Source organism: Ornithorhynchus anatinus, chromosome 3 (assembly GCF_004115215.2).
Source record: "Ornithorhynchus anatinus isolate Pmale09 chromosome 3, mOrnAna1.pri.v4, whole genome shotgun sequence".
NCBI classification, from domain to species: Eukaryota; Metazoa; Chordata; class Mammalia; order Monotremata; family Ornithorhynchidae; genus Ornithorhynchus; species Ornithorhynchus anatinus.
This window is the reverse complement of record NC_041730.1, coordinates 20,067,676-20,095,663: the sequence shown is the minus strand read 5'-3', so window position 1 is coordinate 20,095,663 and position 27,988 is coordinate 20,067,676. Positions and strand designations below refer to the sequence as shown.

The window sequence follows — 27,988 nt, the reverse complement described above, 5'->3', positions numbered from 1 at the left end:
AGCCAAATAAACACAAAATTTAAATTACATTATTCCCAGCTCTTCTAAAGTCTAAAGGGACTTTGTATGCTTGTGACTTGGGCAGCCCTGGGAATACAGCTGAGCTTCAAATATTCCACCCCTAAATGTAGCAAATGAAACACACTGGTTGCAGCCGGTTGCAACCCATCTGGAGTTCTTTCCTCTTCTTTCCAGAGGTAAGTATGGGTTTGATTGAGATTTTGATTGTCAGAAATAATAGATGAGGTCTAATAATGGGATAAATAGGGGAGTCCTATCTCAAGCAGATTCAAACAAATTAAAGTGAATTTGCAGAACAACCTCTTAGTTTCTTGATGTCTCAACTCTCAATCTATAAGAAATACCATTAGGAAAGATGTGGTTTTATTTTTCATGGCAAGAAATCTCCATGTTAGAATTGGAGGTGTTGCTGATTTATGGCATTGATTCCATTTCATTGGCCTCATGAGCAGAGTTATTCAATCAACACTCACAGGGGGGAGAGCTACCCAGAGTAATAATTATGTTACTTTTTAAACCCTGATTTCTCTCCTTCTCTGCAGTCTCATATGTCCTCCTGCACTCAGGACTTCTTTACTTGGATGTTCCACCAATTCCTCAAACTTAACAGGTCCACAACAGAAATCCTTATTTTCTCACCAATCCCTATGCTTCCCATGACCTTCCCATCCCTGTAGCTAGCACCACCATCTGCCCTGTCTCACAAGCCTGTAACCTCATCTCTTTCATTCAACCCACATATTCAATCTGTCCCCAAATCCTACCAGTTCTACCTTCACAACATCACTAATATCCATCCTTTCCTTTCATGTTAATCCAAGCACTTATCCTATCCTGCCTTGATTACTGCATCGGCCTCCTTGCTGACCTCCCTGCTGCCTGTCCCTCCTCACTCCAGTCCATCCTTCACTCTGCCCCCAAACCATTTTTCTACATAAACGTTCAGTCCATGTTTCCCCATTTCTCAAGAACCTCCAGTGACTGTCCATCCACTTCCGCAACAAACAGAAACTCCATTCCATAGGCTTTAAAGCACTCAATCACCTTGCCCCCTCCTTCCTGATAATTCTGATAATTGAATAGTTCAAAGCAAGATGCTGTCTCTGTTCTGTGTGGCTGTGATCCCATTGTTAAACCCCTTGATTCACAGCTTGAGCAACAAAGATATATTGGTTTGTCCTCAGAAAAATGGATGATATAATTGTTGCCTTAATATTGTTTATTATATCTTTGTAGAGTCTCTGACAATAACTTGGAAAGTTTTGTACGAGCAGAGATGAAAAGACAGATCCATGAGATATTTTTGAAGAAAAATTGAAAGGTTTTATTAGTAGATTGGCTGATTATAATGAGAAATTTCCATTTTGCTCTTGGTCTGAGAGCCCGGGTTTTTAGGACTAGCTAAGATTTAAAAGGGAAATCAATCAATCGATTGATGATGTTTAATTGAGTGGCTACCACATGCAGAGCGCTGTTTGTAATTGGATTTCTCAAATCGAACCTAATAAACTATTTGTAATATTCTTCATAAAACTGCTCTAATATCTCTCATAGCTGTACCTGCTCTGACCACCTTCCACCTCGAAGTGAAAATGCCAGGGATAGACACTGAAAATCAGCAGACACAGTTGCTTTTCTAAAGGAGGTTGCAATCTAGGTTGGGAGAATACACTGACATTCATTAATTCATTAATTCAATAGTATTTATTGAGTGCTTACTATGTGCAGAGCACTGTACTAAGCGCTTGAAATATACAAATTGGCAACAGATAGAGACAGTCCCTGACCATTGAAAGGCTTACAGTCTAATCGGGGGAGACAGACAGACAAAAACAATAGCAGTAAATAGAATCAAGGGGATGTACCTCTCATTAACAAAATGAATAGGGTAATAAAAATATATACAAATGAATGGAGGAGCACAGTGCTGAGGGGAGGGGAAGGGAGAAGGGGAGGAGCAGAGGGAAGTGGGGGGAAAAGGGGCTTAGCTGAGGGGAGGTGAAGGGGGAGGGTAGAGAGGCAGCAGAGGGAGCAGAGGGAAAAGGAGAAGCTCAGTCTGGAAAGGTCTCTTGGAGGAGGTGAGCTGTAAGTAGGGCTTTGAAGAGGGGAAGAGAATTAGTTTGGCAGAGGTGAGGAGGGAGGGCATTCCAGGACAGCAGAAGGACTTGAACCAGGGGTCGACGGCATGGAAAAGTCCAGCTCTCAAAAGCCAGCAAAGTGCCTAATAACACCAAATAAACCAATAACAACAAATGAGGTGCAAAGCTCTCAATAAATATGATTGATTTATTGATCCAAACACAAGCACAAGCAACTGACAGCCTGCCCAGGAGCTATAATGATTCAGTACATGCCAGCATTCTAACCAAAATTGAGGTGTATTTTCCTCTCATATCTCTGCAAATAATCTTGTTGGTTACCAGTTAAAAATATCATAACGTTTTGAGGATGCTTATTCCCATTCCTTCTGTGACCTTAAGGGTATTCATTTTATTGTTAATTTTGGGAATAACATTGGGAATAGCATTACGCTTTTGGGACTTAGTCCCAGTGTAACACAGAACCTAATATACCCATGTCTGGGTGGTTCTCTTTCAATCCTCTTAGAGTTTGAGGTGAAATAAAAATATTAATGATAATAATGATATTAAGCTCTTACTATGTGTCAGGTTCTGTACTAAGTGCTGGGGTGGATACAAGAAAATCAGGTTGGACACAGTCCATGTCCCATGTAAGGCTCACAGTCTTAATCCCCATTTTACAGATGAGGTAACTGAGCCAAGTGAAGTGAAGTGACTTACCCAATAATAATAATAATAATAATAATGATAGTATTTGTTAGGTGCTTATTATGTGCCAAGCACTGTTCTAAGCACCATGGGGGCATAAAAGGTAATCAGGTTGTCCCACATGGTGCTCATAGTTTTAATCCCCATTTTACAGGTAAGGTAACTGAAGCCCAGGGAGGTTAAGCGACTTGCCCGTAGTCACACAGCTGACAAGTGACAGAGCCAGGATTAGAACCCGTGACCTCTGACTCCCAAGTCTGGGCTCTTTCCACTGAGCCACGCTGCTTCCCAAGGTCACACAACAGATCAGTGATGGAGCTCGGATTGGAATAATATTAAGAATAATTACGATATTGCCTGTCTACTTGTTTTGTTGTGTTTTCAGTCTCCCCTTTTCTTGACTGTGAGCCCATTGTTGGCTAGGGATTGTCTCTATTTGTTCCTGAATTGTATTTTCCAAGTGCTTAGTGTAATGCTCTGCACCCAGTAAGCGTTCAATAAATATGATTGAATGAATGAATGAATCTTTGTTTAGCATTTATATGTGCCAGGCATTTTACTAAGCGCTGGGTGGATACAAGCAAATCGGGATGGACACAGTCCCTGTCCCATATAGGGCTCACAGTTTCAATCCCTATTTTAAACATGAAAGAACTAAGGCACAGAGAAGTGAAGTGACTTGCCCAAGGTCACACAGCTGACAAGTGGCAGAGCTGGAATTAGAACCCATGACCTTTTGACTTCCAGGCCTGTGTTCTGTCCACTATGCCACGCTGCCTTGCAAAGAGTCAGTCAGAGTCAGTATTCCTGAGGCTTCCCAGAAATTGATCTATTAGGCTTATTTTTATTGTTTAAGATGCGTAATTGATCTACTGGGTGAAGTTTCTCCAATAACTAATGCTGGCATAAATCAAGTGAATAGAAATGCTGACTGGGTGCCAGATAGGTTTGGGAATCTATTGATAAATAGGGTAGTCAGGGGGATGAATTCAAAGGTCAGTGCTTCCATCGTGTTGATTGCAAGTTGCCTTAATCTTGTTTACCAAAGCAGGGAGTATACATGATTGTCCATGGGTTTCTCATTTATTTCAACAAAATATCTACAATTTAATAGAGTTGAATTACGCAATGCTGAGGTAATTCAATTCCACTGAACCAGGAGACAAAGCTGATAAAGTCCACAGTGAGAATCACATTAGCTAAGGGCCTCTGGGAACCAAAGAAATGGGAATGAAAAAGAGGAGAAAGTACAGGAAGTAAGAGATATGGACATTAGAATGCAGGGATGCAGGAATCTTAAACATTCAAAGTCATATTACTCCTCTAAGACTTCACTTTAAAAAACTGGAATTTATTTCATGTCATTTATTGTTACTGAAATGGGAGAAATTTGTTTATGGAATCAGGAAGCTGAACATATTAATTTGTTCATCTAGCTTTAGGCAGGGCCTCACTTAAAACTATCTCTGGCAGAAAATAATGCATAAATACCCTCATCTGTAAAATGGGGCTTAAAACTGTGACCCCCATGTGGGACAACCTCATTGCCTTGTATCTACACCAGCGCTTAGAACAGTGCTTGGCACATAGTAAGTGCTTAACAAATACCATTATTATTATTATTACCCTCAGAAAATTGAAACTAGTAATCATGAAGGGTATTTTCATGGGGCCAGTGATGAAGGTTCCCCTCTCAGGGGAGCACCTGGAGAGTTTTCCAAACTCTACCAGTCTCAGCTATGGGAGGGACAGTCAAGCAGAGGCCTACCCATTCCATTCCTAGCTTGGCCAGTGGCTAGCGAGTGGAAGGCAATCTGCTACAAGTCAAAACTCACCCTTGCTGGGCAGTGGCGGCATGGGAGAGAGTCAAGGGCAGAGACGCAAGTCTACTGCATGGAAGGTGGCAGTGGTAAACCATTTTCAGATTTTTACCAAGAAAACTGTATGGATACATTACTGGAATGATTGCAGATGGAGAGAGGGGTGTTCTGGGAGAGCTGAGTCGTGGTGTCGCTATGGGTCGGAAAAGACTCGACGGCATAAGACAAGTGATGAGGTTTGGGATCATGTCTGCCTATTCTATTATACTCTCCAAAGCATTCATTCATTTATTCAGTAGTATTTATTGAGCGCTTACTATGTGCCGAGCACTGTACTAAGCACTTGGAATGAACAAGTCGGCACCAAATAGAGACAGTCCCTGCCGTTTGACGGGCTTACGGTCTAATCGGGGGAGACGGACAGACGAGAAAAATGGCAATAAATAGAGTCGAGGGGAAGAACATCTCATAAAAACAATGGCAACTAAATAGAATCAAGGCGATGTACATTTCATTAACAAAGTAAATAGGGTAATGAAAATATATACAGTTGAGCAGACGAGTGCAGTGCTGAGGGGATGGGAAGGTAGAGGGGGAGGAGCAGAGGGAAATTGGGGGAAAAGAGGGTTAAGCTGTGGAGAGCTGAAGGGGGGGCGGCAGAGGGAGTAGAGGGAGAAGGGGAGCTCAGTCTGGAAAGGCCTCTTGGAGGAGGTGAGTTTTAAGTAGGGTTTTGAAGAGGGGAAGAGAATTAGTTTGGTGGAGATGAGGAGGGAGGGCATTCTGGGACCACGGGAGGATGTGGCCCAGGGATCGACGGCGGGATAGGCGAGACCGAGGGACGGTGAGGAGGCGGGTGGCAGAGGAGCGGAGCCTGCGGGGTGGGCAGTAGAAAGAGAGAACGGAGGAGAGGTAGGAAGGGGCAAGGTGATGTAGAGCCTTGAAGCCTAGAGTGAGGCGTTTTTGTTTGGAGCGGAGGTTGATAGACAACCACTGGAGGTGTTTAAGAAGGGGAGTGACATGCCCAGATCGTTTCTGCAGGAAGATGAGCCGGGCAGCAGAGTGAAGAATAGACTGGAGAGGGGCAAGAGAGGAGGAAGGGAGATCAGAGAGAAGGCTGACAAAGTAGTCTAGCCGGGATATAACAAGAGCCTGTAGCGGTAAGGTAGCCGTTTGGGTGGAGAGGAAAGGGCAGATCTTGGCGATATTGTAAAGGTGAAACTGGCAGGTCTTATAGAGGGACTGCACTCAATAAATACCATTTATTAATCGATTGATTATAACTTTATCTTACTTTCTAAAGTCATTTTTTATCTTGTCTTTAATGATTCTTTTCTACTACAATTTCTACTATTTTAAAAAACTATATTCTTTCTGGAAGCTTTCCTATGAATTGTGGATACGCTTCTGTACTGCTGTGTTCTAATTTAGTCTCCTATTTCATCTCCCAAAAAAGAAGTGGCTGATAAGTGGTTGGTGAAAATCAAACTGCGGTCTTGGAATTCATACTTTTTGGATTGACAAATGATCCACTGGCCCAGATCACCCTCTTTGGGTTGTTCTAGTCACCTGCATGGTCACTCTGTAGGGGAACGTTATTTTTCTCTTAGCCACTTGTCCTTCACAGATGTGTGTAAGACCCAACCACCACTTCTAAGTTACTTGAGAATAAATTTTTGGAGAAGAAAAGCATTTCATATATGGAGTGTGCTGTCTAATTCTTTATCATTAATATCTCTGGACCAGCTAAGTGCCCCCTTTTGACCGTGACTGCATGTAATCAGTACATAGTTGTCTGCCCACCATTGGCTTATCCAGTTACTATGTCTAAGAGATTACATGTCCTTAGGCTAGTAGGCTCCTATTTAGGAAATTTGTCAATCAATCGATCAGTCATATTTATTAAGTGCTTACTATGCACAGAACACCATATTTGGGGGCTTTATTCATTTATATTAATCTTCAGCAGACCCAATGCTATCATTTATTTCTGTGACTTCCTCACATTATTGACTAAAATAATTCCTTCAGCTATAGAGGCCCTTATCATTCTACCCACACTGGGAACCCAATTGCTTTTTCTTATAGATCTTTTTGGCCAGAGTCAGAACAAAATCATCTGTGGTAGTTGAAAATCTGTCAACTCCTGTGCCTCTCGTTTGAACACAGTCACTCCATCTTATGGGTCTTCAGCTACCAGAAAGGGCCCTGGGCACATAAATGTCTGTTTTAGGTTCCATCCCTCATTATAAAATCTAGTCTATCCTGTTTTCAAACATCTTTCATAGTACATGCGTGACCATTTTGGAACTGACTTAGGTTCTTTCCATATTTCTCTGTAGTGTATGAGCTTGTGGTGAGTAGGAAATGTGTCTGTTGTATTGTACTCTCCCAAGCACTTAGTTCAATACCCTGCATACAGTTAGTGTTCAAGCATCAGTAATACTGAGAATAGTAATAATATTTATTGTATTTATTAAGTGCTTAATATGTGCCAGGCACTCTTCTAAACACTGGGGTCGATGCAAAAAAGTCAGATTGGTCACAGTCCCTGACCGACAAAGGGCTCAGAGTTTTAATCAACACTTTATGGATGAGGCAACTGAGGCACAGAGAAGTGAAGTGACTAGCCCAAGGTCACACAGCAGACAACTGGCGGAGCCGGGATTAGAACCCATGGCCTACTGACTCCCAGGCTCATGCGGTAACCACTTCGCCACTCTGCTCTACAGTTAATATGATGCATTCATTCATTCGTATTTATTTAGTGCTTACCATGTGCAGAGCACATTATTAAGCTCTCGGGAGAGTACTATACAACAATAAACAGACACATTTCCTTTCCACAATGAGCTTACAGTCTAGAGGTGGAGAGACGGATATTTATATAAATTACAGATAAGTACATAAGTTATGTGGGGCTGGAAGAGGGGAAGAACAAATGGAGCAAGTCAGGGTGATGTAGAAGGAAGCGGGAGATGAGGAAAGGGGGGCTTAGGATCAATCTCCCTGAATCTAATTAACGCACCTTTCAGTAGAGAGACATTTTTCAGGTAATTAGTCAAATACCTACCACATTGATCTCTCATTTAATGAAAAAATCCCCTTTTGTCTCAACAGAAACTTTTTCTAGAATACTCCATGGCTGGCGGAAACCACAGCACCACTACGGAATTCATTCTTTTGGGGTTAACCGGTGATGCCACCCTGCAGGCCGTCCTCTTTGTGACATTCCTCGGGATCTATACGGTGACCTTAATGGGGAATCTCAGCATCATCATCTTAATCAGGGTCAGTTCCAAACTTTATACCCCAATGTACTTCTTCCTCAGCCATTTGGCTGCTGTCGATATTGGGTATTCCTCCTGTGTGACACCGGTAATGCTTGGAAGCTTCTTGACTGATCTCTACACCATGACTTTGGCTGGCTGTGTCGTTCAGGTATTTTACTTAGTGACTTTTGGAACGACCGAGTGCTTTCTGTTGGCTGCTATGGCTTATGACCGATACATAGCTGTGTGTAGCCCCCTGCTCTACTCTAGCAAAATGTCTGACAAATTCTGCGTCCTTCTGGTCGTTGCTTCCTACATAGGTGGTTTTGTGAATGCTTGGACCTTTACCAGTTGCTTATTAAATATAAATTTCTGTGGGCCTAATCAGATAAACCATTTTTTCTGTGATCTGTCTCCTTTACTGAAACTTTCTTGTTCGGACATTTCAGTGATTACAATCATTCCTTCTGTCTCCTCAGGCTCAATAATAGGGTTCACCATGCTCGTCATAGTCATTTCTTACATATATATTGTCTTGGAAATCCTGAGGATGAACTCAAAGGAAGGGAGGTACAGAGCTTTCTCCACATGCTCCTCCCATCTCACTGCTGTCACTCTGTACTATGGGACCATCACTTTCATTCATGTGATGCCCAAATCCAGTTACTCCATAGAGCAGGACAAAGTGGTGTCCGTGTTCTACCCCATTGTGATCCCTATGTTGAATCCTCTGATCTATAGCCTGAGGAACAAGGATGTTCAGGAGGCCCTTAAAAAGATGATTGATAGGAAAAGGATTTCCTTAACTATAATGATGCACTGACACTGTTATAATGAGGGATTCAGTAAGCAGGCAAGTTTCCAGGGTTGCTTTATTGACTTTTGCCGATGCGCTTTTTCATCATTCGTAATCATTAGACATAGGGGAATCAGGTTGTCCCACGTGGGGCTCACAATCTTAATCCCCATTTTACAGATGAGGGAACTGAGGCCCAGAGAAGTTAAGTGACTTGCCCACAGTCACACAGCCGACAAGTGGCAGAGCTGGGATTCGAACTCATGAGCCATGACTCCAAAGCCCATGCTCTTTCCACTGAGCCACGCTGCTTCTGAAATCAATCAGTAAAAGGTGTTTAATTGAGTGTCCAAGACATGAAGAACTCTGTACAAAGAGCTTGGGAAAGTACAGTTGAAGAAGAGCCACATTCTCTGCCCAAGTTCTGGCTGGAAAATGAAATTAGCCAATGAACCTAATAAATTACTTGCATCAACCTTCCCTCAACTTCTCCAGGATCTTTTATATCTGTGTCTCCTTTTGTGCTCCTTCCACCCCACAGTGTAATGCTGGGGATAAATATAATGAAAATTGCCAGAAATGGAAGCAACACTATGGAGGTTGCAATCTAGGTTGGGAGAAGCCCTGCACATAGAAAGGTCCAACTCACAACAGCCAGCAAAATAACCCAGCAACCCCCTGAAATAACCCAATAAGAACAAATAAGGCACATGCCGAACATAAATATGAACAGCTAGCAGCCTGCCCAGGAGCTAATGGTGATTCAATATGTGCTACTTTCTATCCAAAATAGAAATATCCTTTCCTCTCTCACATCCTTTGTAAAAAATCTTCTTGGTTACCAGTTAAAAATATCATAGGGTTTGGGGGATTCTTTATTCCCATCACTTTTGTGACCTGAAGGGTATTCATAGTATTGTTTATGCTGAGAATAACATTGGGGATACCATAATGCTTTTGGGATTCAGTCCCAGTGCAACCCAGAACTTAATATACCCACGTCTGGGTGGTTCCTTTTCAATCTTCTCGGAGCTCGTGATGACGGTTCCCTTTCAATAAATCAGGTAGGGTCAGTAATTCTGAGGCTTCCCAGAAATTGATTTATTAGACTTATTTTAATTACTTAAGATGCCTAATTGATCCATTGGATGGAGTTTCTCCATTACTAATCCAGGAAAAGGTCCGATGTACAGAAATGCTGACTCTGTTCCAGATGGGTTGGGAATCTTTTGGTAAATCTGATGAAAAATTTACTCAATGGCCAATGCTCCATTGTGTTTTCAGCAAGTTGTCTTGAACTTTTTGGCCTGAGCATGGACCCTAGGTGGTTCATGGGGGTTTCTTCTTTGTTTCACTAAAGAAAGCATCCCCAATTGTAGTGAGATGAAAATTGAAGTTCTGAGATTATCCTATTCAACTGCAGGCACAGTTCTGAAGTCAAATTTGCTATGGGGTTTGAGGAGTCAAAGAAATTGGAAGGAAAAAGGGAAGTAGGTATAGAAAATGAGAGACATGGACACTAGCATGCAGGGATGTAAAACTAGGGCTAGCTTCCATAATTATTAGCCTAGGACCTTTTTTTTGAAAAATTGAATTTATTTCATATAATTTAATGTGATTTTATGGAATGAAATATATTCATCAAATCAGGAAGCCAATATTTCACTTAATTAGTTTCTCTGCCTTCAGGCAGGGCCACACCGAAACCACAAACACATCGTTAATTAAATTCCACAATTCCACACCTCCTTAAAATGCCTAATACTCTCCGCAAAGTGGATAACTGCAGGGAGTGTGTCTCTTTTGTGCTTTCCCAGATGTTTAGTTCATTGACCTTGGGCGAGTCACTCAATTTCTCTGTGCCTCAGTTACCTCATTTGTAAAATGGGGATTAAAACTGTAAATCCCAAATAGGACAAGCTCATTACTTTATATCTACCCCAGCGCTTAAAACAGTGCTTGACATATATAAGTGCTTAATGAATACCATGATTATTATTACATCATCTGCACACAGTGAGAACTCAGTTCATAGCACTGATTGATCAATTAGAATTTTATCATGTTTACTGATATTTTTCTACTTATTTTCTTTTTAATGCTGCTCTTGCTACCAAATTGTCTCCAACTATTTGTTTTTATTTTTTCTGAAAGCATTCCTATGAGCTTTGGATTCTCTTCCTCGCTGCTGAATCGTCTCCATTTTTTTGTTTTTATTCATTCTGGAAGCCTCCTTATGAGCTCCGGATTCCTTCCGTGCTGCTGCATACTAATTCAGTCTGCAGGATTCTCTCCTCAAAGGAGACGTGACTGATAAATGGCTGGTGGAAATCAGACCGCTGTGGTGGAATTCATTCTTCTTGGACTAACAAGTGATCCAGTGGCTCAGGTTATCCTCTTTGGGCTATTTCTAGTAACCTATACTGTCACCTTGTTGGGGAATTGTAGCATCATCTTGTTAATCAGGATTCATTCCCACCTCCACACTCCCATGTATTTTTTACTTAGTCACTTATCCTTCACAGACATGTGTATCTCCTCAACTGCCACTCCAAAATTACTGGAGAACTCACTAATGGGGAAGACAAGTATTTCCTATATGGAGTGTGCTGTGCAGTTCTTTATCGCTAGTATTTTTGGACCTGCTGAGTGCCTCCTTTTGGCCGCGATGGCATATGATCGATACGTGGCCATCTGCAAACCACTGGCTTACCCAGCAATTATGTCTAAGAGGTTCTGTCTTCTTATGGTAGTGGACTCATACCTGGGAAGTTTGTTAACTGCTTTCGTATTTACAAGTAATTTATTCAGATTATCCTTCTGTGGGCCCAATGTTATCAATCATTTCTTCTGTGATTTCCCTCCCCTACTGAAGCTTTCCTGTTCTGACACGACACTTGCTAAAATAATTCCTTCATCTTTTGCCACCCTTCTAATTCTGTCCACACTGGCGATCATAGTTGTTTCTTACCTATATATTATGTTGGCCATTCTCAGAATAAAATCATCCGCGGGTCGAGGAAAAGCCTTCTCCACTTGTGCTTCCCATTTGACCGCAGTCAGTCTATTTTATGGGTCTTCAGCATTCATTTATATGCTGCCCAAATCCAAATACTCAATGGATCAGAAGAAAGTTGTGTCCATGTTCTACATGGTTGTGATCCCCATGTTGAATCCACTGATCTACACCCTGAGGAACAAAGAAGTGAAGGAAGCTTTGAAAAGGACACTTGGTATCAAAGGGATTTATTATGGGCAATTCTAGTAAGAAAGCCTGATGCAAACAACGTTCTTAATGTCTACAAATTTAAGAGTAGTTAATTAATGATGATAATGATAATAATAATAGTAATGGTCATCATTTAGCATTTATGATGTGCCAAGCATTGTTCTCTAGATTGTAAGCTCGCTGTGGGCAGAGAATGTGTCTAACCAACTCTGTTGTATTGTACTCTTAGTGCAGGGAATGTGTCTACCAACTCTGATGTATTGTACTTTTAGTGCAGGAAATGCGTCTGCCAACTCTGATGTAATGTACTCTTAGTACTTAGCAAAGTGTTGAGTACAGCACTCAGTACAGCTTGGTACAGTTCTCTACAGTCAGTAAGTACTCAATAGATGCTATTGATTTTTTATGGTATTTGTTAAGTGTTCATTATGTGTCAAGCACTGTTCGAAGCACTGGGTTAGGTACGCATTCAACTGACAGAAATGATTGATTGATTAATACTCTCCAAGTACTTAATACAGTGCTCTGCACTCATTAAGTGCTCAATAAATACCACTGATTCATTGATTGGTTGTTCTAAGCACTTGGGTAGATACAAGATAGGTCAGACACAGTTCTGTGGCCTAGTGCATAGAGCACAAGCCTGCAAATTAGAAGTACTTGGGTTCTAATTCTAGCTCCACCATTTGTCTGCTGTGTGGCCTTGGGCAAATCATTTAACTTCTCTGTGCCTCAGTTACCTCATCTGTAAAATGGGAATTAAGAACAGTGAGCCCCATGTGGGACACTGACTGTCTCCAACCTAATTTTCTTGTATCTACTCCTGCTTTTAGTAACGTGTCTGGCATATAGTAAGCACTTAACAAATGCATTTTTTAAAAAAAGGTCTTGTCCCACTTGGGGCTTGTACTCAAAGTAGGAGGAAGAACAGGTACTGAATCCCAATATTAAAGATGGGAAAGCTAAGGCATAGAGAAGTTAAGTGACTTGCCCAAGGTCACCCAGCAAGCAACAGACAGAACCAGGAGAGAAACCAACTTGCAAAATGAAGACCTCTCTGCGTTACTTAGACAATTCTTGATGTGTTGTCAGATAAGATTTGTAGGACAGATGATGTTGATGACAAAAATACTTTCAACTGCTTTAAATGTGTGGTACAAATCAAAAGGGACTATTTCTTTATCTGGTATGGTAAACTCTTTTTAGGCTTTCTAGGTTGGGTGGAGTCAGTAAATTCATGTGTATTCCCATAAAATATTCATTTAAAAGAGGTGCTGCATGAACAAAAATGGAAAAATAATTATTTAACCACTGGAAAGAAAGAACTTGGGATGTTTCAGCTGACGTAATCATATAGAACAAACGTATAATTTTTGAGTTAAGAAAAATTTTCATTCTGCTAGTTAACATGCCATTGCATCATTTTCTTTGAAATATACTAAAATCATTTTTTTAACTTGCACAGTAAATTAGAAATCTTTTCACTTGTCTCATTTGAACTGCCCTTTTTCCTCCATTTTATGATCTTTTCTGTATCCTTGGAATGAAGGAAAATAACTAAATAACTTTGGGTAGGGAAACATTGATTAGCTTTAATGCTCCTCTTCTCTGTGAACTCACTGTGGCCAGGGAATGTGTCTGTTTATTGTTATACTCTTCCAAGCACTTAGTTCAGTGTTCTGCACACAGTAAGCGCTCAATAAATGTAACTGAATGAATGAATGTTCAAGACCCTGAACTGTCTGGGCTCCAGGAGCCTAGGGAGAAGATGACATGGTGAAGTTTTACTCTAAAGGTACAGCTCTTTGCTGGTGAAGGAGAAATATGTATTCTCTATGTCATCAGCATGGTAACTTCACTAATAAGGCAGCAGTTGGATTGCAAAACAACATGGTGACCAACTAAGACTTTTGAGTGAGTTATGGGAAGATGCCCCTCTCAGGATCACACCTGGAGTGTTTCCAGTACTCTACCAGTCTCAACTATGGGAGGAAGAGTCAAGCAGAGGCCTACCCATTCCATCCCGAGCTTGGGCAGTGGCTAGTAAGTGGAAGGCAATCTGCTATGAGTCGAAACTCCCCTGGGCTGGGCAGCAGCGACACGGGAGAGAGTCGAGGGTGGAGACTCAAGTTTACTGTGCAGAAGGAGGCAGTGGTAAATCACTTCCTTAATTTTACCAAGAAAATTCTATGGATACACTATGGGAATGATTGCAGATGGAGGTGGGGTATTCTGGGAGAGATGTGTCCATGGTGTCACAATGGGTCGGAGACGACTCGACAACATAAGAAAAGACAAGGAGAAGATGATGAGGAGAAGATAGAGCCATTCCTCAGTGAATGCGTGAGAAGTACTGAAATCTCCACTTTCTGCAAAAGACCTGTTCAACTGGAAAAACTGAAGGCTAAAGAATGGAGCACAACATATGGCAAAGAGTTCCAATTCCAAACCAGGTTACACTGGAAGGAGATGTCGGCAGTGGAGACGTTGATTGATTTATGGGAGATGGAGAGGTGGGACCAAGCAGGAAAGTATCTCTGAATCATAGAAGCCAGAGTGGCCTCTATTTTCCCTTATTAAAGATCCCCAACATGACCATACTCAGGTGTTTATTAAAATGTTTTTTATCATCATCCATATCAACACCAGTTCCATTTACTGAGCACTTCCTATGTGAGGCTTATCCATTATTCTCTCTAGGAGACTCCACGTACAGTGTGCAGTATGCTGAATTTGGAGTTTGAGAACCTACAATAGAAATAGAAGATCTGATCCTACTTGTTTGAGGAATTTAAAAATAATGTTTAATCACATTTTAATCAAGTTATCTTTAAGTGTAATTTAATCTCATGTTTTCTTGTTGGGTCCTCTAGGGGCATGGAGAAAAACATCAGAATTCTCTTCAGTCAATCAATCAATCAATCAATCAAAGTATTGGGGTGGATGCAAGGTAGGCAGGTTGGACACAGTCCCTGTCCCACATAGAGCTCACAAGCTTAATCCCCATTTTACAGATGAGGTAACTGAGGCCCAGCGAAGTGAAGTGACTTGCCCAAGGTCACAGCAGACGTGGCGGAGCCAGGATTAGAACCCAAGACCTTCAGACTACCAGGACCATGTTCTAGCCACTAAATCACACTGCTTTTCTCTATATATATTCCCTAGAGATGCACATTTTAAAAAATGTCCTTTAACCAGAACTGCCAGGTGTCATTCAGGAGCAGCTGGGGGTTGCAAAAAGTGGCAAATGAGAGACATCCAGGGAAAGGGCTGTGGGTGGCGCCAAGCACTGTCCCTTACCTGGGCCTGAGCTCATGTTCCAAAGTTGTCAGCAAAATAAATAATAAAGCATAAGTGAACGTGCAAGACAGCAACCACGTAGCTCATAAATCGCCGTTTGGCTACTCCTGTTCTATTACACTTCTTGTAGACCTCTTTCTGAGACCGTTTCCCTCTAGTAAGCTCCTCAAAGGCGGGGATCGTGTCTACCAACTCTTTCAAGTGCTTAGTCAGTGCTCTTCATACAGTAAGCACTCAATATATACCACAGAATGAATGAATAAATGAATGAATGATGATCATTGTATTGTTAAGCCCTTACCAGACACCTTTCTAAGTGTTGGAGGTGGTTACAAGCAAATAGGGTTGGGCACAGTCCCCAACCCACATGGGACTCACAAGGCACAGAGAAGTGACTTGCCCAAGGTCACATAACAGACATGTGGGCAGAACCGGGATTAAAACCCATGACCTTCTGGCTCCCAGGCCCATTCTCCACTATGCCATAGATGCAACCTAGAGAGCATCTGGTATCTAGACAAATTCTATCATAACACCCAGGACTCTGGAGAACCTGTAGATTCTTTAGACTAAAGGGAGGGATAAATCCCTGAAGCTAGGCATCATAATGGGCCATGTACTCAATTTATTTCTACCCGGGATTGGGAATTGCCTATACACTAGGGATCAAGTACCTGACCGTGTTTCAACCGATATAAACAGAACAATGTCGTAGAGCTGTACCTCTTTCTGCTGACCAGAACAAGTACTTCTGTTTCATCAGGTAATGTTGATCGGCTAGACTCAGCTGCGTTTTGCTACATTTAAATGAAATATCCTACCATAGACCAAATTAAAATAATTCAGGACTTTGTAATAGAGCACTCTGGCTATCAGCTAGAAAGATAGAGACTTTGCATTACATTAAGCCTGAGGATGTACATAGAGTTCTCCAGCTGTTGTGGGGAATATTGGGTAGAGGGTAGCATCGATGCATGAACTTGTTATGGTTAGGATGTTGGAGCTAATTCACACTTTCTTCAGAAATCTGATGCTCAATTCATTCTGGGAATACTCCAACTGACAGCCTCATTCAGGATGAGATTTGAATTTCTGTGCTGGATGATAGATTGCATTTCTTTAGACTGTAAGCTCTGTTTTATGGACCTTTGGTAAACTCTTACTATGAGTTTTAACACTGTTATAAGCTCTGGATTAGATACAAGTTAATTATGTTGGATACAGTCCCTGCCCACATGGGACTCACAGTCTAAGTGGGATTTAGTTAATAATAATGATGATGATTGGATTTGTTAAGTGTTTACTATGTGCCGAGCACTGTTCTAAGCACTGGGGTAGATACAAGGTAATCAGGTTGTCCCACTTAGGGCTCATTTTACAGATGAGGTAACTAAGGCACCTCAGAGAAGGTAAGAGGCTTGCCCAAGGTCACACAGCAGACAAGTGGCAAAGTCCTCCGACTCCCAGCAGACAAGTGGCAAAGTCCTCCGACTCCCAAGCCCGTGCTCTTTCTACTAAACCACATTGCTTCTCTGTGCGCAGGGAACGTGTCTACTGACTCCCTTGTCTTGTACTCTTCCAAGTGTCTTAGTACAGTTCTCTTCACATGGTAAACACTCGATAAAGACCATCGATTGATTGATTATATTAAAAATAATAATTGTCAAATGTATTAAGTGCTTAGAGAGATTCATGGAATTTGTTAAGTGCTTACTATGTGCCAGGCACTGTACTAAGTGCTGGGGTGGAATCAAGATAATTGGGTTGGACACAGTCCCTGTCCCACATGGGGCTCACAGTCTCAATCTCCATTTTACAAATGAGGGAACTGAGGCCCAGAGAAGTGAGAGAAGTTCCTAAGGTCACACAGCAGACAAGTGGTGGAGCAGGGATTAGAACCCATGACCTCTGACTCCCAGGCCCGAGCTCTCTCCACTAAACCATGCCACTCTCTGTGATGATGATGATGGTATTTGCTAAGCACTTACTATGTGCCAAGCACCGTCCTAAGCACTGAAGGAGATACAAGGTAATCAGGTCGTTCCCACTTGGGGCTCACAGTCTTAATCCCCATTTTACAGATGAGGTAACGGAGGCATAGAGAAGTTAAGTGACTTGCCCAAAGTCACACAGCTGACAAGTTACAGAGCTGGAATTAGGACCCACGGCCCCTGACTTCCAAGCCCATACTCTGTGCTTACTATGTTCTAGGCACTTTGCTATGCACTGGGGCAGAGGCTGAGCAATCAGATCGGACAAGGTGCCTGTCCACCCAGGGCTCATTTTCTACGGGAGAGAGAGAATCAGTGGATAAGTGATAGGAAAAACCAAAGGAGGTTCCACAGGGACAAGGATAAGGAAGTCAGGATCCCTGATTAGCTTAGATGCAAAACTTGCAGTCAGAACCAGGGTTTGCTGAAGGCCTAGTAACTCATCTCTCCCTTAGTAGCCTTTATAGAAATGGAACCATCAAAACCAGCTATTTCTTTCCATGGGTGCTAAACACCCAGAAGGGATTTCTCCCTGTTCCATGGACATAGACTATATTTATTAATAATGATAATAATAATTATGTTAAGTACTATGTGCTAGGCACTGTATCAAACGCAGGGGTGGATACAAACAAATCGAGTTGGACACAGCCCCTGTCCCATGTGGGGCTCATAGTCTCAAACCCCAGTTTACAGATGAGGGAATTGAGGCACAGAGAAGAGATATGACTTACACAGGTCACACAGCAAACAAGTGGCAGAGCTGGGACTAGAACCCATATATTTGATTTTTATTTAACAAGAGAACCCCAAAACTTTCTCTCGGTTTGTTTTTTTTTTTTTTTGGACTATGTATTCTTCCAAATTCTGGAAAGCCAGTCTTTTGGATGGGGCAATTCTAACAGTGATACCTTGGGCCTCTTTGTTTTTTCTCCACAGAAATTGGACAGGAAGTAGATTATGAAAGGAAATCAGTCGAGGGTGACTGAATTCATTCTTCTTGGACTAACAGATGATCCCGAGGTTCAGACTGTCCTCTTTGTGGTATTCCTTATGATCTACTCTTTCACTCTGTTAGGGAATTTAGCCATCACGCTGGTAATCAAGATCAACTCTCACCTCCACACACCAATGTACTTATTGCTTAGTCATTTATCTCTCTCCGACATAGGCTTTTCCTCATCAGTGACACCCAAGATGCTGGTAAATCTCTTGGCTGAGAGGAAAACCATATCTTTCCCAGCCTGTGCAGCACAACTCTTCATTGGGGCTCTCTTTGGAGGTACAGAGTGTTTCCTGTTGGCAGCAATGGCATACGATCGGTATGCCGCGATCTGTAAACCACTGATCTACCTGGCCCTCATGTCTGAAAAGAAATGCTTGGGTTTGGTAGCTCTTTCCTATCTAGCAAGTGTCATAAACGCTCTGATGTGTACCAACTGGGTTTTTAGCCTATGGTTCTGTGGCCCAAATGAAATCAATCATTTCTTTTGCGATTCTCCTGCCCTCTTGAAGCTTTCTTGTTCTGATACCCATCTGGCTAAGATCTTCCCATCGATCTCCTCAGGAACCGTGGTGACCATCACAATTGTGATTATAGTCATCTCTTATCTCTACATTGTCACTGCCATTCTGAGAATCCACACCACTGAGGGAAGACACAAAGCCTTTTTGACCTGCGCTTCTCATCTCATGACCGTCACGCTGTACTATGGGACCGTCACATTTATCTACGTCAGGCACAGTTCCAACTACTCGATGGATCAGAATAAAGTGGTCTCGGTGTTCTACCTGGTGGTGATCCCCATGTTGAACCCTCTGATTTATAGCTTGAGAAACAAGAAAATTATGGGTACCCTCAGAAGAATGGTTAGCAAGAGAAGTCTTTCCTGATATTATGAGATAAAGTATAGTGTGAAGGAAATTATTTTCCTCATGGGATGCAAATCATTAGCTCAGATGCTTTAGCAACACTATGAAATGTGTGTGTGTGTGTGTGTGTATGTAAAAGTGGTAAATTCCAATTTCCCTTTAAAATACTGTTTGGCTCCTTTAAAAATCACAAAACCTTTAATTCTAGGAGTACCTTCTATGTCTTCAGAATGAGAATTTGATTATTATGACTGGTGAATGTACATGAAAACCTATTATTTCTTATATTAAGCATCAAATTTCCACTTTGAAATTCTAGTGAAATTATCATTTGCTCATGGTTGCCTAAACTCTTCCAAACAGTCTTTGTCATATAGTCTTTCTAGAAATACTCTGAATATAAAACCTTAATACACTCATCCTATCCCAGCCTGGATTCCTGCATCAGTCTCCTTGCTGACCTCCCAGCCTCCTGTCTCGCCCCGCTCCAGTCCAATATCTATTCTGCCGCGTGTAACATTTTCCATCAAAAACGTTCAGGACACATCATCCCCCTCCTCAAAACACTCCAGTGGTTGCCCATCCACCTCCACATCAGACAAAGACTCCTCACCACTGGCTTTAAAGCAGTCCACCTCCTTGCCCTCTCCTACCTCACCTTGCTTCTCTCCTTCTACAACCCAGCCCACAGACTTTGCTCCTCTAGTGCTAACCTTCTCAATGTGACTCGATCAAGCCCATCTCATGGCCCACCCTTAGCCCAAGTCCTGCCTCTAGCCTGGAATGTCCTCCCTCCTCAAATCTGACAGACACTCTCCCCACCTTCAAAGCTATACTGAAGACACAAATCCTCCAAGAGGCCTTCCCAGACTAAGCCCCACCTTTCCTCAACTCCTACTCCCTTCTGCGTTACCCTAATTTCCTTTGCTCTTTCCCCTTCCCAACCCCAAAGCAATTATGTACATATTTATAATTTTATTTATTTGTATTCGGGTCTAAGCTCATTGTGGACAGGGACTGTGTCTGTTTATTGTTGTATTGTACTCACCCAAGTGCTTAGTATAGTGCTTTGCATGCAGTAAGCGCTCAACAAATACAATTGAATGAATGAATGTTCAGAATCAAGAAATGGACAAATAGAAGAGGCACTAAGGGGGTTGGTGGGCCAATTTTTCATGTATCGAAGGAATCTTTCTTAGATGGTAAATGATTTGACACTGAGCTGAGAGAATAAGAACTTCAAAAGGGCTCTCAAGGAAAAAAAAAGAAAGATGGGGAGGAAGGAAAAGAGAGAAGGGCAGGAAAAGGAGAGGTGGAGCAGGAGTGGGAGAGAAAAGCAGCATAGCCTAGTGGAAGGAGCATGGGCCTGGGAGTCAGCCATGAGCTTTGGAACCTAATCATGGCTCTGACAATTGCTTGCTGTGATCTTGGGCAAGCCACTTTACTTCTCTGTGCCTCAGTTACTCCCTATGTAAAATTTGGATTAAATGGTCCTCCCTCCAACCCCACGTGGGAGAAGGATTGTGTCCAACCTGATAAACTTGGATCTACCCTAGCACTTAGAATACTATTGGACACATAGAAAGCACTTAAAAAATATCATTAAAAAGGGATATAATAAATTGTATCCATAAAACAATTGGTTATGCCCCACCATCAAATCTTTTCTCATTTCTCATCTTCCTTACTCTATATGACCCTAATTTAAGAATCTGTATGCCCTAATGAAAAAAGCATGAGCCTGGGAGACAGGGGACTAGGAGTCTATTTCTGGTACCATGTGACCTTGGGCTAGTCATTTTACTTCTCTGTGCCTCAGTTACCTCATTTGTAAAATGAAGATTAATAATAATAAATGATGATGTTGGCATTTGTTAAGCACTTATTATGTGCAGAGCACTGTTCTAAGTGCTGGGGTAGATACAGGGTAATCAGGTTGTCCCACGTGAAGCTCACAGTCTTCATCCCCATTTTACAGATGAGGTAACAGGCACAGAGAAGTTAGGTGACTTGCCCACAGTCACACAGCTGACAAGTGGCAGAGCCGGGATTTGAACACGTGACATCCGACTCCCAAGCCCATGCTCCTTCCACTGAGCCACTGAGCCACATTGTTTCGCATTAAGACTGTGAGCCTCCTGTGGGACATGTACTTTGTGCAATCTGGTTATCTACCCAGTGCCTGGTACATAGTACATGCTTAACAAATGCCACAACAAACAAACCAACTTCCATATTTGCATGTCTATGCCATCTAAGCAGTTGGGTACTCACGCTCACCCCCACCTTCACCCACCAGAGCATTTTTGCACATACTTTAATACATTATTACCTCCTCCAAGCTATCATTTGTTGTCCATCTCCACTGTTAGAGTGTAGACTTTCGGAAGGCAGGAATCATGCCTACTAATTCCACTGTGCTGAATCAATGCTATAGATTGTTGAAACAATTCCTGACACCTTCAGGATTTATAATTTTTCATCAATTTCTGGGACTTTGCCTCCTATTTAAGAGCCATAGCATAGTAATGAACAATTTCATGTTTTTCTCATTTATTCCATAGTTGCATTTCATTATTCACTATTGTATGAGGTGCTTACTATGTGAACCAAAATTTATTTTCAATACATCTTTTTTTAAGTCTGCCACATCAAAATGAAATATTTCTTAGTTTAGAAATGATTTGATGTGAAGGGACCAAAATCTGAAAGCAATGGATCTTTTCTTTCTTTGGAAAGACAACTGAATATCCTTGAAACACCACACTGAATGGAGATTTTAAAAGTGTAAAGGCAGTAACTGAGTGAAAATATCAAAGGAATCTATTCTAAGTAGAAGAGAATCTGAAACTAAGTGGTACAGAACAAAAACATGACAAAGCGATGTCCATTTAACCCTCACATACCACTACAACATAGAATCCTTTAGCTTCTATTTATTTTTTGTATTTTATTCAGCCTTCTCAGTTTTTGTGTTGCTTAATCTCACATTGCTTTCATCTTGTGTGTCGTTCATTTCTGGAACTGACTTTACTGACCGTAGTCATAATTATTCAATAGAGGGAGTGTTTCTATTTTCCTCATCTTCGAGAAAAATTAAATCGATGGCTAATGAAAGCAGGACGTATGTGACTGACATTATTCTCAAAAGAGTCCAAGCTCCAAGTGACCTTGTTAGCATTAGTTTCTTGATCTTATTCTATTAATTCAGATCAGCTCCTTATATTACACAGCCATACCCATTCATCTTTCTATCACGACTTATTTATTGTCATGGCAAAGATCTCATTGCAGGAGAGGAAAATAATTTCTTACCTTGGGTATATAAGCTATACACTGCAACTGTGTACAGGGAAAGGCTTCTGCAGTCAATCATTCAACCGATGGTATTTATTGAGAGCTTACTATGTGAGAAACACTGTTTTAAATGCTTGGGAGAGTACAATACAACAGAATTAGCAGACATCTTCCCTACCCATAATGAGCTTACAGTCTAGAGGTGCAGAGATGTTAAAATAAAAATTCTATTGGGTGCTTTTATTGCTAAAGCATCTTACATTAGTTCTTTTAATTTACTACCCATAACATCACTGTGAGGTAAGGTTCAGATCTTATTATCCCCATTTTACAGGTGGGGAAACTGGCATGGGTGAGGTTAAGTGGCTGGCCCAAGGCCACAGAGTGGACAGGTGTGCTTCACCCTCCATCACTTTGCCCCCCTCCACACACACACACCTCGCTTCTCTCCTTCTACAACCTGCCCGCACACTCCGCTCCTCTAGTGCTAACCTTCTCAATGTGCCTCAGTCTCGCCTGTTTTGCCACTGATCCCTGGCCCATGTCCTGCATCTGGCCTGGAATGCCCTCCCTCCTCAAATCTGACAGACAATTACTCTCCCTCTCTTCAAAACCTTACTGTTACTCGACTGACCTTGTCGATTTCTCCTCTTTGCAAGACTTCTATTATTATTTTTTCTGAAAGGTATGATAATGTCACAGATTTTCAAGCATTCTTGGTTCCTCAGTAGGCACTAAATTCTAAATTCAAATTCCTTCTGTCAATTCCCTCAAGCCCAGTAGGTTTGGGGAGGCTCTGCCACAATTCCTATTTCACATTTATTGTTCTTCATTTCTCCTCCTCCCTCCAGTCTCAACAATCTACCCTTCCAGTCTGGTGTGGCAGATGAAAATAGTAAGCTCCTCAAGGGCAGGGGGTGGTTATTTCTACTAACTCTATTGTTATCTCCCAAGTCCTTACTATTTTGCTCTACATACAGTAGATTGATTCATTGCTCAAACCTAGGAATGTAATAATGAGTGTTTGGTCTCCTTGAGAAGCAGCATAGCTTAGTGGATAAAGCACAGACCTGAGAGTCAGAAGGATCTGGATTCTAATCCCAGCTCTGTCACTTGTCTGCTGTATGACTTTGGGCAGATCACTTTACTTTTCTATGCCTGTTTCTTCATCCATAAAATGGGGATGAAGACTGTGAGGCCCAGGTCGGACAGCGACTATATCCAACCCAATTTGCTGGTACTTACCCTAGAGCTTAGTACAGTCCCTGGCGCATATTAAGTGCCTAAGAAATACCACAGTTATCATTATTATTATTACATCCAAAGAACCTGAAATCCAGACTGTATTATTCCAGTCTCTGCTCGTTATAGACAGTCCAAACTAAGAAGAAGCCAATTGCTTGGCCAAATAATGTTTCCCTTGCTTTGTGCAGCTATAACAACAGCAAACATACTGACTCCTTTGAGAATTTTAGGAGTTTATGTGTGGTTTTTTTCTCCAATACTCTGCAGGCATGAAAGACCTTTTAATGATTATGCATTCCCATCAGCATTTTGAAATTTTCAGTAGGCCTCAGGGATTTAGTCCCATAACACAGCTCAATATATATATATATACTTCCCTCTGTCACTCAAAGATTACCTCCTTTGGTAAGCTAAAAGAGCAATACTTTGTTTCTGCACAAGGTAAGTTGGGTGATTCCAGTTAATCAAAAAAAATTTAAAATATTACTGTATTATGATCTAAAAAATAATACCCTTCAGATGTATGCACTGGATCTCTGCCTAGGATTATAAATTAATTCCTAATCATTTTGTTAGACTGTTTAATAGAAATGAAGATGGAGACACTTTGAGAGTCAAGAAAAAAGAGGCCAGTAGACATTGGAAGGAGGGATCTTTAAGAAGAGACTTGGAAATGTTCTGTTGAAATTTCCTGTAGCGAAAGCTATGATTTTTCTCTGTAAAGAAATTTTGCAAATACAATTCCACCTTCTAATTCCTGATTAGTGACCAGGATAATAATAATAATAATAATAATAATAATAATGGTATTCGTAAAATGCTTACTATGTGCCAGGCACTGTACTAAGAGCAGGGATGGATACAAGCAAATTGGGTTGGACACAGTCCCTGTGCTACATGGGGCTCACAGTCTCAAGACCCATTTTACAGATGAGGTAATTGAGGACCGGAGAATTGAAATGATTTGTCTAAGGTCACACAGCAGACAAGTGGTGGAGCCAGGATTAGGACCCCTGACCTTCTGACTCCCAAGCCTGTTATCTACTCACTAAACCATTCCGAATGAAGATGATAAAATACATCTTTGCAAAATACAAAGAAAAACTATAATCTGTGGGAATATGAATTTCTACACAGGTCATTCCATTTTCTTCTTGCAAGTAATCTTTGGCTAACGCTCTATTTCTATTGTATTATTATGTGGTACTCGGTTATTTTTCCACTCACTCAAGCAGCGTGGCTCAGGGGAAAGAGCTTGGGCTTGGGAGTCAGAGGTCATGGATTTGAATCCCGGCTCTGCCACTTGTCAGCTGTGTGACTGTGGGCAAGTCATTTAACTTCTCTGTGCCTCAGTTCACTCATATGTAAAATGGGGACAAAGACTGTGAGCCTCACTTGGGACAACCTGATTACCTTGTATCTACCCCAGTGCTTAGAATAGTGCTCTGCACATAGTAAGCGCTTAACAAATACTAACATTATTATTATTATTCTTTCTTAGTCTTTTTCATAAAGAACAGTGATGCCAGGGAAGTTCACTGACTTTATTTGCTAGATTGTAAAGTCCTTAAGAAGCAGGAGCCCCTTTCCTAATTCTATTGCACACTCACAAACAATAAGGTAAGGTTCAATAAATACAATCAGTTGATTGAGTCTCTGTTTTTATTTTAGAGGACTTCCAACAAGCAATGATGGCAAATGGAAACAATACTGCAGTGACAGAATTCATTCTTTTAGGATTAACAGGTGACCCTAATCTTCAAGTGATCTTCTTTTTATTGTTCCTAGTTATGTATTCTGTTACTCTGCTTGGAAATTTAGTCATCATTATATTAATCAGAATCAGTTCTCAACTTCATACTCCAATGTATTTTTTTCTTAGTCACCTGTCCTTCTCAGATACATGTTTTTCCTCATCTGTCACACCCAAGATGCTGGTAAACTTCCTAGCAGAGAAGAAGACAATTTCCTACCCTGCCTGTGCCACTCAGTTCTGGTTGGCAGCGACCTTTGGATTCTCAGAATGCTTTCTCCTGGCGGTCATGGCATATGATCGATATGTTGCAATTTGCAGTCCTCTCATCTATACGCTTATTATGTCTGAAAAGACTTGTGCCTCACTGGTTGCTGCGTCTTACGTTGCAAGTTTTATGAATTCTCTGTTATGTACATATGGTGTGTTTAGCTTATTCTTCTGTGGACCTGATCAAATTAACCACTTCTATTGTGACACCCCGGCTCTGTTGAAACTATCCTGTTCTGACATCCAACTGGCAAAGATCTTTCAGTCGTCTTCAGCTGGGATCACTGTCATAATTACATCTGGGACCATCATCACTTCTTATGTATATATTCTCATTTCCATCTTGAGAATGCCTACCAAAGGCGGAAGACGTAAAGCTTTTTCCACCTGTGCGTCTCACCTACTAGTTGTTACTCTCTTCTATGGGACGGTCACATTTATCTACGTGATGCCCAACTCTGACAACTCAGTGGATTTGAACAAAATGGTGTCTGTATTCTACATGGTCATGATCCCCATGCTGAATCCTGTGATCTATTGCTTAAGGAACAAAGACGTGATAGAGGCCCTAAAAAGAATGGTTCTGATCAAAGGGCTTCCTAATGTTAAAGGAGAGTCAGGTCAATAGTAGGAATTAATGGGATGAAGGAAAACATGTAAGAATTCATTTTATTGAATACTGAATATAGCTGTGTGAGCATTCTGTGGGAAGAACTAGTGATCGTGTATAATATCATCTAGGCTGTGAGCCCGTTATGGGCAGGGGTTGTCTCTTGTGACTGAATTGTACTCTCCAAACACTTAATACAGTGCTCTGCACACAGTAAGCACTCAATAAATACTATTGAATGAATGAATTAAACTACACATGTGAATTTACACATGCTATGCTTTGAATTAGGGGACTCTTCAGAAAGATCCTTACCCATTGTCAAGTAATGTATTTTCTTTAATCTATGATCTTCATGTAAGGAAATGGAAGAGTACAGAAAAGTGAAGTGAAATGTGTAAAGGAAGTGATTTTGATTAGTAAAGGATGGAGCCTATTGTTAGTTTAATAAATAAAAAACCCCCACATCTTTATTTACTTTCACAAGAGTGAAAGTGGTTGTTATTGACTTTAATCAACTATAGCCTCTCTGATAGTTTGCTTTAACTAATATTTTATTTAAATTTATTTGTAAAAGACCCAACCAATATAGACATGGAATACATAGAATGTCAATTACAGGGAATTGAAAAAAAGTTGCGTGGCTTAATGGAAATAGCATCGACTTGGGAGTCAGAGGTCATGGGTTCTAATCCTGACTTCGCTACTTTTCAGCTGTGTGACTTTAAGCAAGTCACTAAACTTTTCTGTGCCTCAGTTACCTCATCTGTAAAATGGGGATTAATACTGTAAGCCCCACGTGGGACAACCTGATTGCCTTGTATCTCCCTCAGTGCTTAGAACAGTTCTTGGCACATAGTAAGTGCTTAACAAATACCATTCTATCATTATTATTATTAAAAACCTTTTGTTCATTGTTTTTAAAGTCTTAGACCCTGTTGCCAACTCCTTGACGCATTCTGCCTCTGTCCTGAAACTTCCTCCCCCTTCATATCTGACAGATTATCACTCTTCCTTCCTTCAAAGCCTTCTTGAAGACACATCTTCTCCAAGAAATGTTTCCTGACTAAGCCCTCATTTTACCTACTCCTTCTCTGTGTCAATCTTGCACTTGAATTTGTACCCTTTACTCAACCCATCCTCAGCCCCTCAGCACTTATGTATAGATCTATAATTTATTTAAATTTCTGCCTCCCCCCTAGAGTGTGAGGTCTTTGTGGGCAAGGAATGTACCTAACAATTTTGTTATATTATACTCTCCCAAAGATTTAGTATAATACTGAGCACTTAATAAATATTATTGATTTATTGATAATCTGTACCTCACTTTAATGCCAAACGTACCTGAGAATTACTCCAGTCATAGGCCACGAGTCCTAACACAGTGTCTAGCACAAGAATTTTGACTTCAGCATCTTCTCTTGATTGATGGATAATTTTCAAGGTGTTTGCAGACTCCAAACCTCTTCCAGACCCTGCCTCTTCATGAGGGCCTGGGGCTTTTCCTAGCCTCTAAGCTGTTGTTGGGGAAGACAGTTGAGGGCAAAAGGAGCACAGAGGAGCAGGACCCAGGACTCCTAGACAGTGACAGTCTGTCCAGCAGGTTCCTCCAAAAAGTATGAAGAGGCAATCTTCCTGAAAGACCTTGTATGTGTGATCATAGCCTAAAACTTAGATACAGAGTGGGGATGAAGGTGACTTGTCTTTGGTTGTCTGGATAATGAGG

At 41.3% G+C, this 27,988-nt stretch overlaps 4 protein-coding genes and 1 non-coding gene across 5 annotated transcripts; all 5 read left to right on the top strand.

The window, feature by feature from the left end:
• Positions 1-78: 78 nt before the first annotated feature.
• On the top strand, positions 79-8,722 carry LOC103170097 (olfactory receptor 477-like). Its single transcript, XM_029059163.2, has 2 exons — positions 79-197; positions 7,748-8,722. The coding sequence occupies exons 1-2, from the start codon at positions 135-137 to the stop codon at positions 8,720-8,722; spliced, it is 1,038 nt and encodes a 345-aa protein (XP_028914996.1). The 5' UTR covers positions 79-134.
• Positions 4,498-4,635, top strand: LOC114810616. Its single transcript, XR_003758312.1, has one exon. It is a non-coding gene; the product is annotated as a small nucleolar RNA SNORA7 (small nucleolar RNA).
• On the top strand, positions 7,839-27,983 carry LOC114805404 (olfactory receptor 494-like). The gene is made up of 3 exons (XM_029059126.1): positions 7,839-7,918; positions 25,301-26,229; positions 27,942-27,983. The coding sequence occupies exons 2-3, from the start codon at positions 25,318-25,320 to the stop codon at positions 27,981-27,983; spliced, it is 954 nt and encodes a 317-aa protein (XP_028914959.1). The 5' UTR covers positions 7,839-7,918; positions 25,301-25,317.
• On the top strand, positions 11,223-11,960 carry LOC100680941 (olfactory receptor 502-like). Its single transcript, XM_007666601.2, has one exon. It carries the CDS (start codon positions 11,223-11,225, stop codon positions 11,958-11,960), a length of 738 nt encoding a protein of 245 aa, XP_007664791.2.
• LOC100083813 (olfactory receptor 502-like) lies at positions 18,176-19,108 on the top strand. The gene has a single exon (XM_007666602.1). The coding sequence runs from the start codon at positions 18,176-18,178 to the stop codon at positions 19,106-19,108; it is 933 nt and encodes a 310-aa protein (XP_007664792.1).
• Positions 27,984-27,988: the final 5 nt, after the last annotated feature.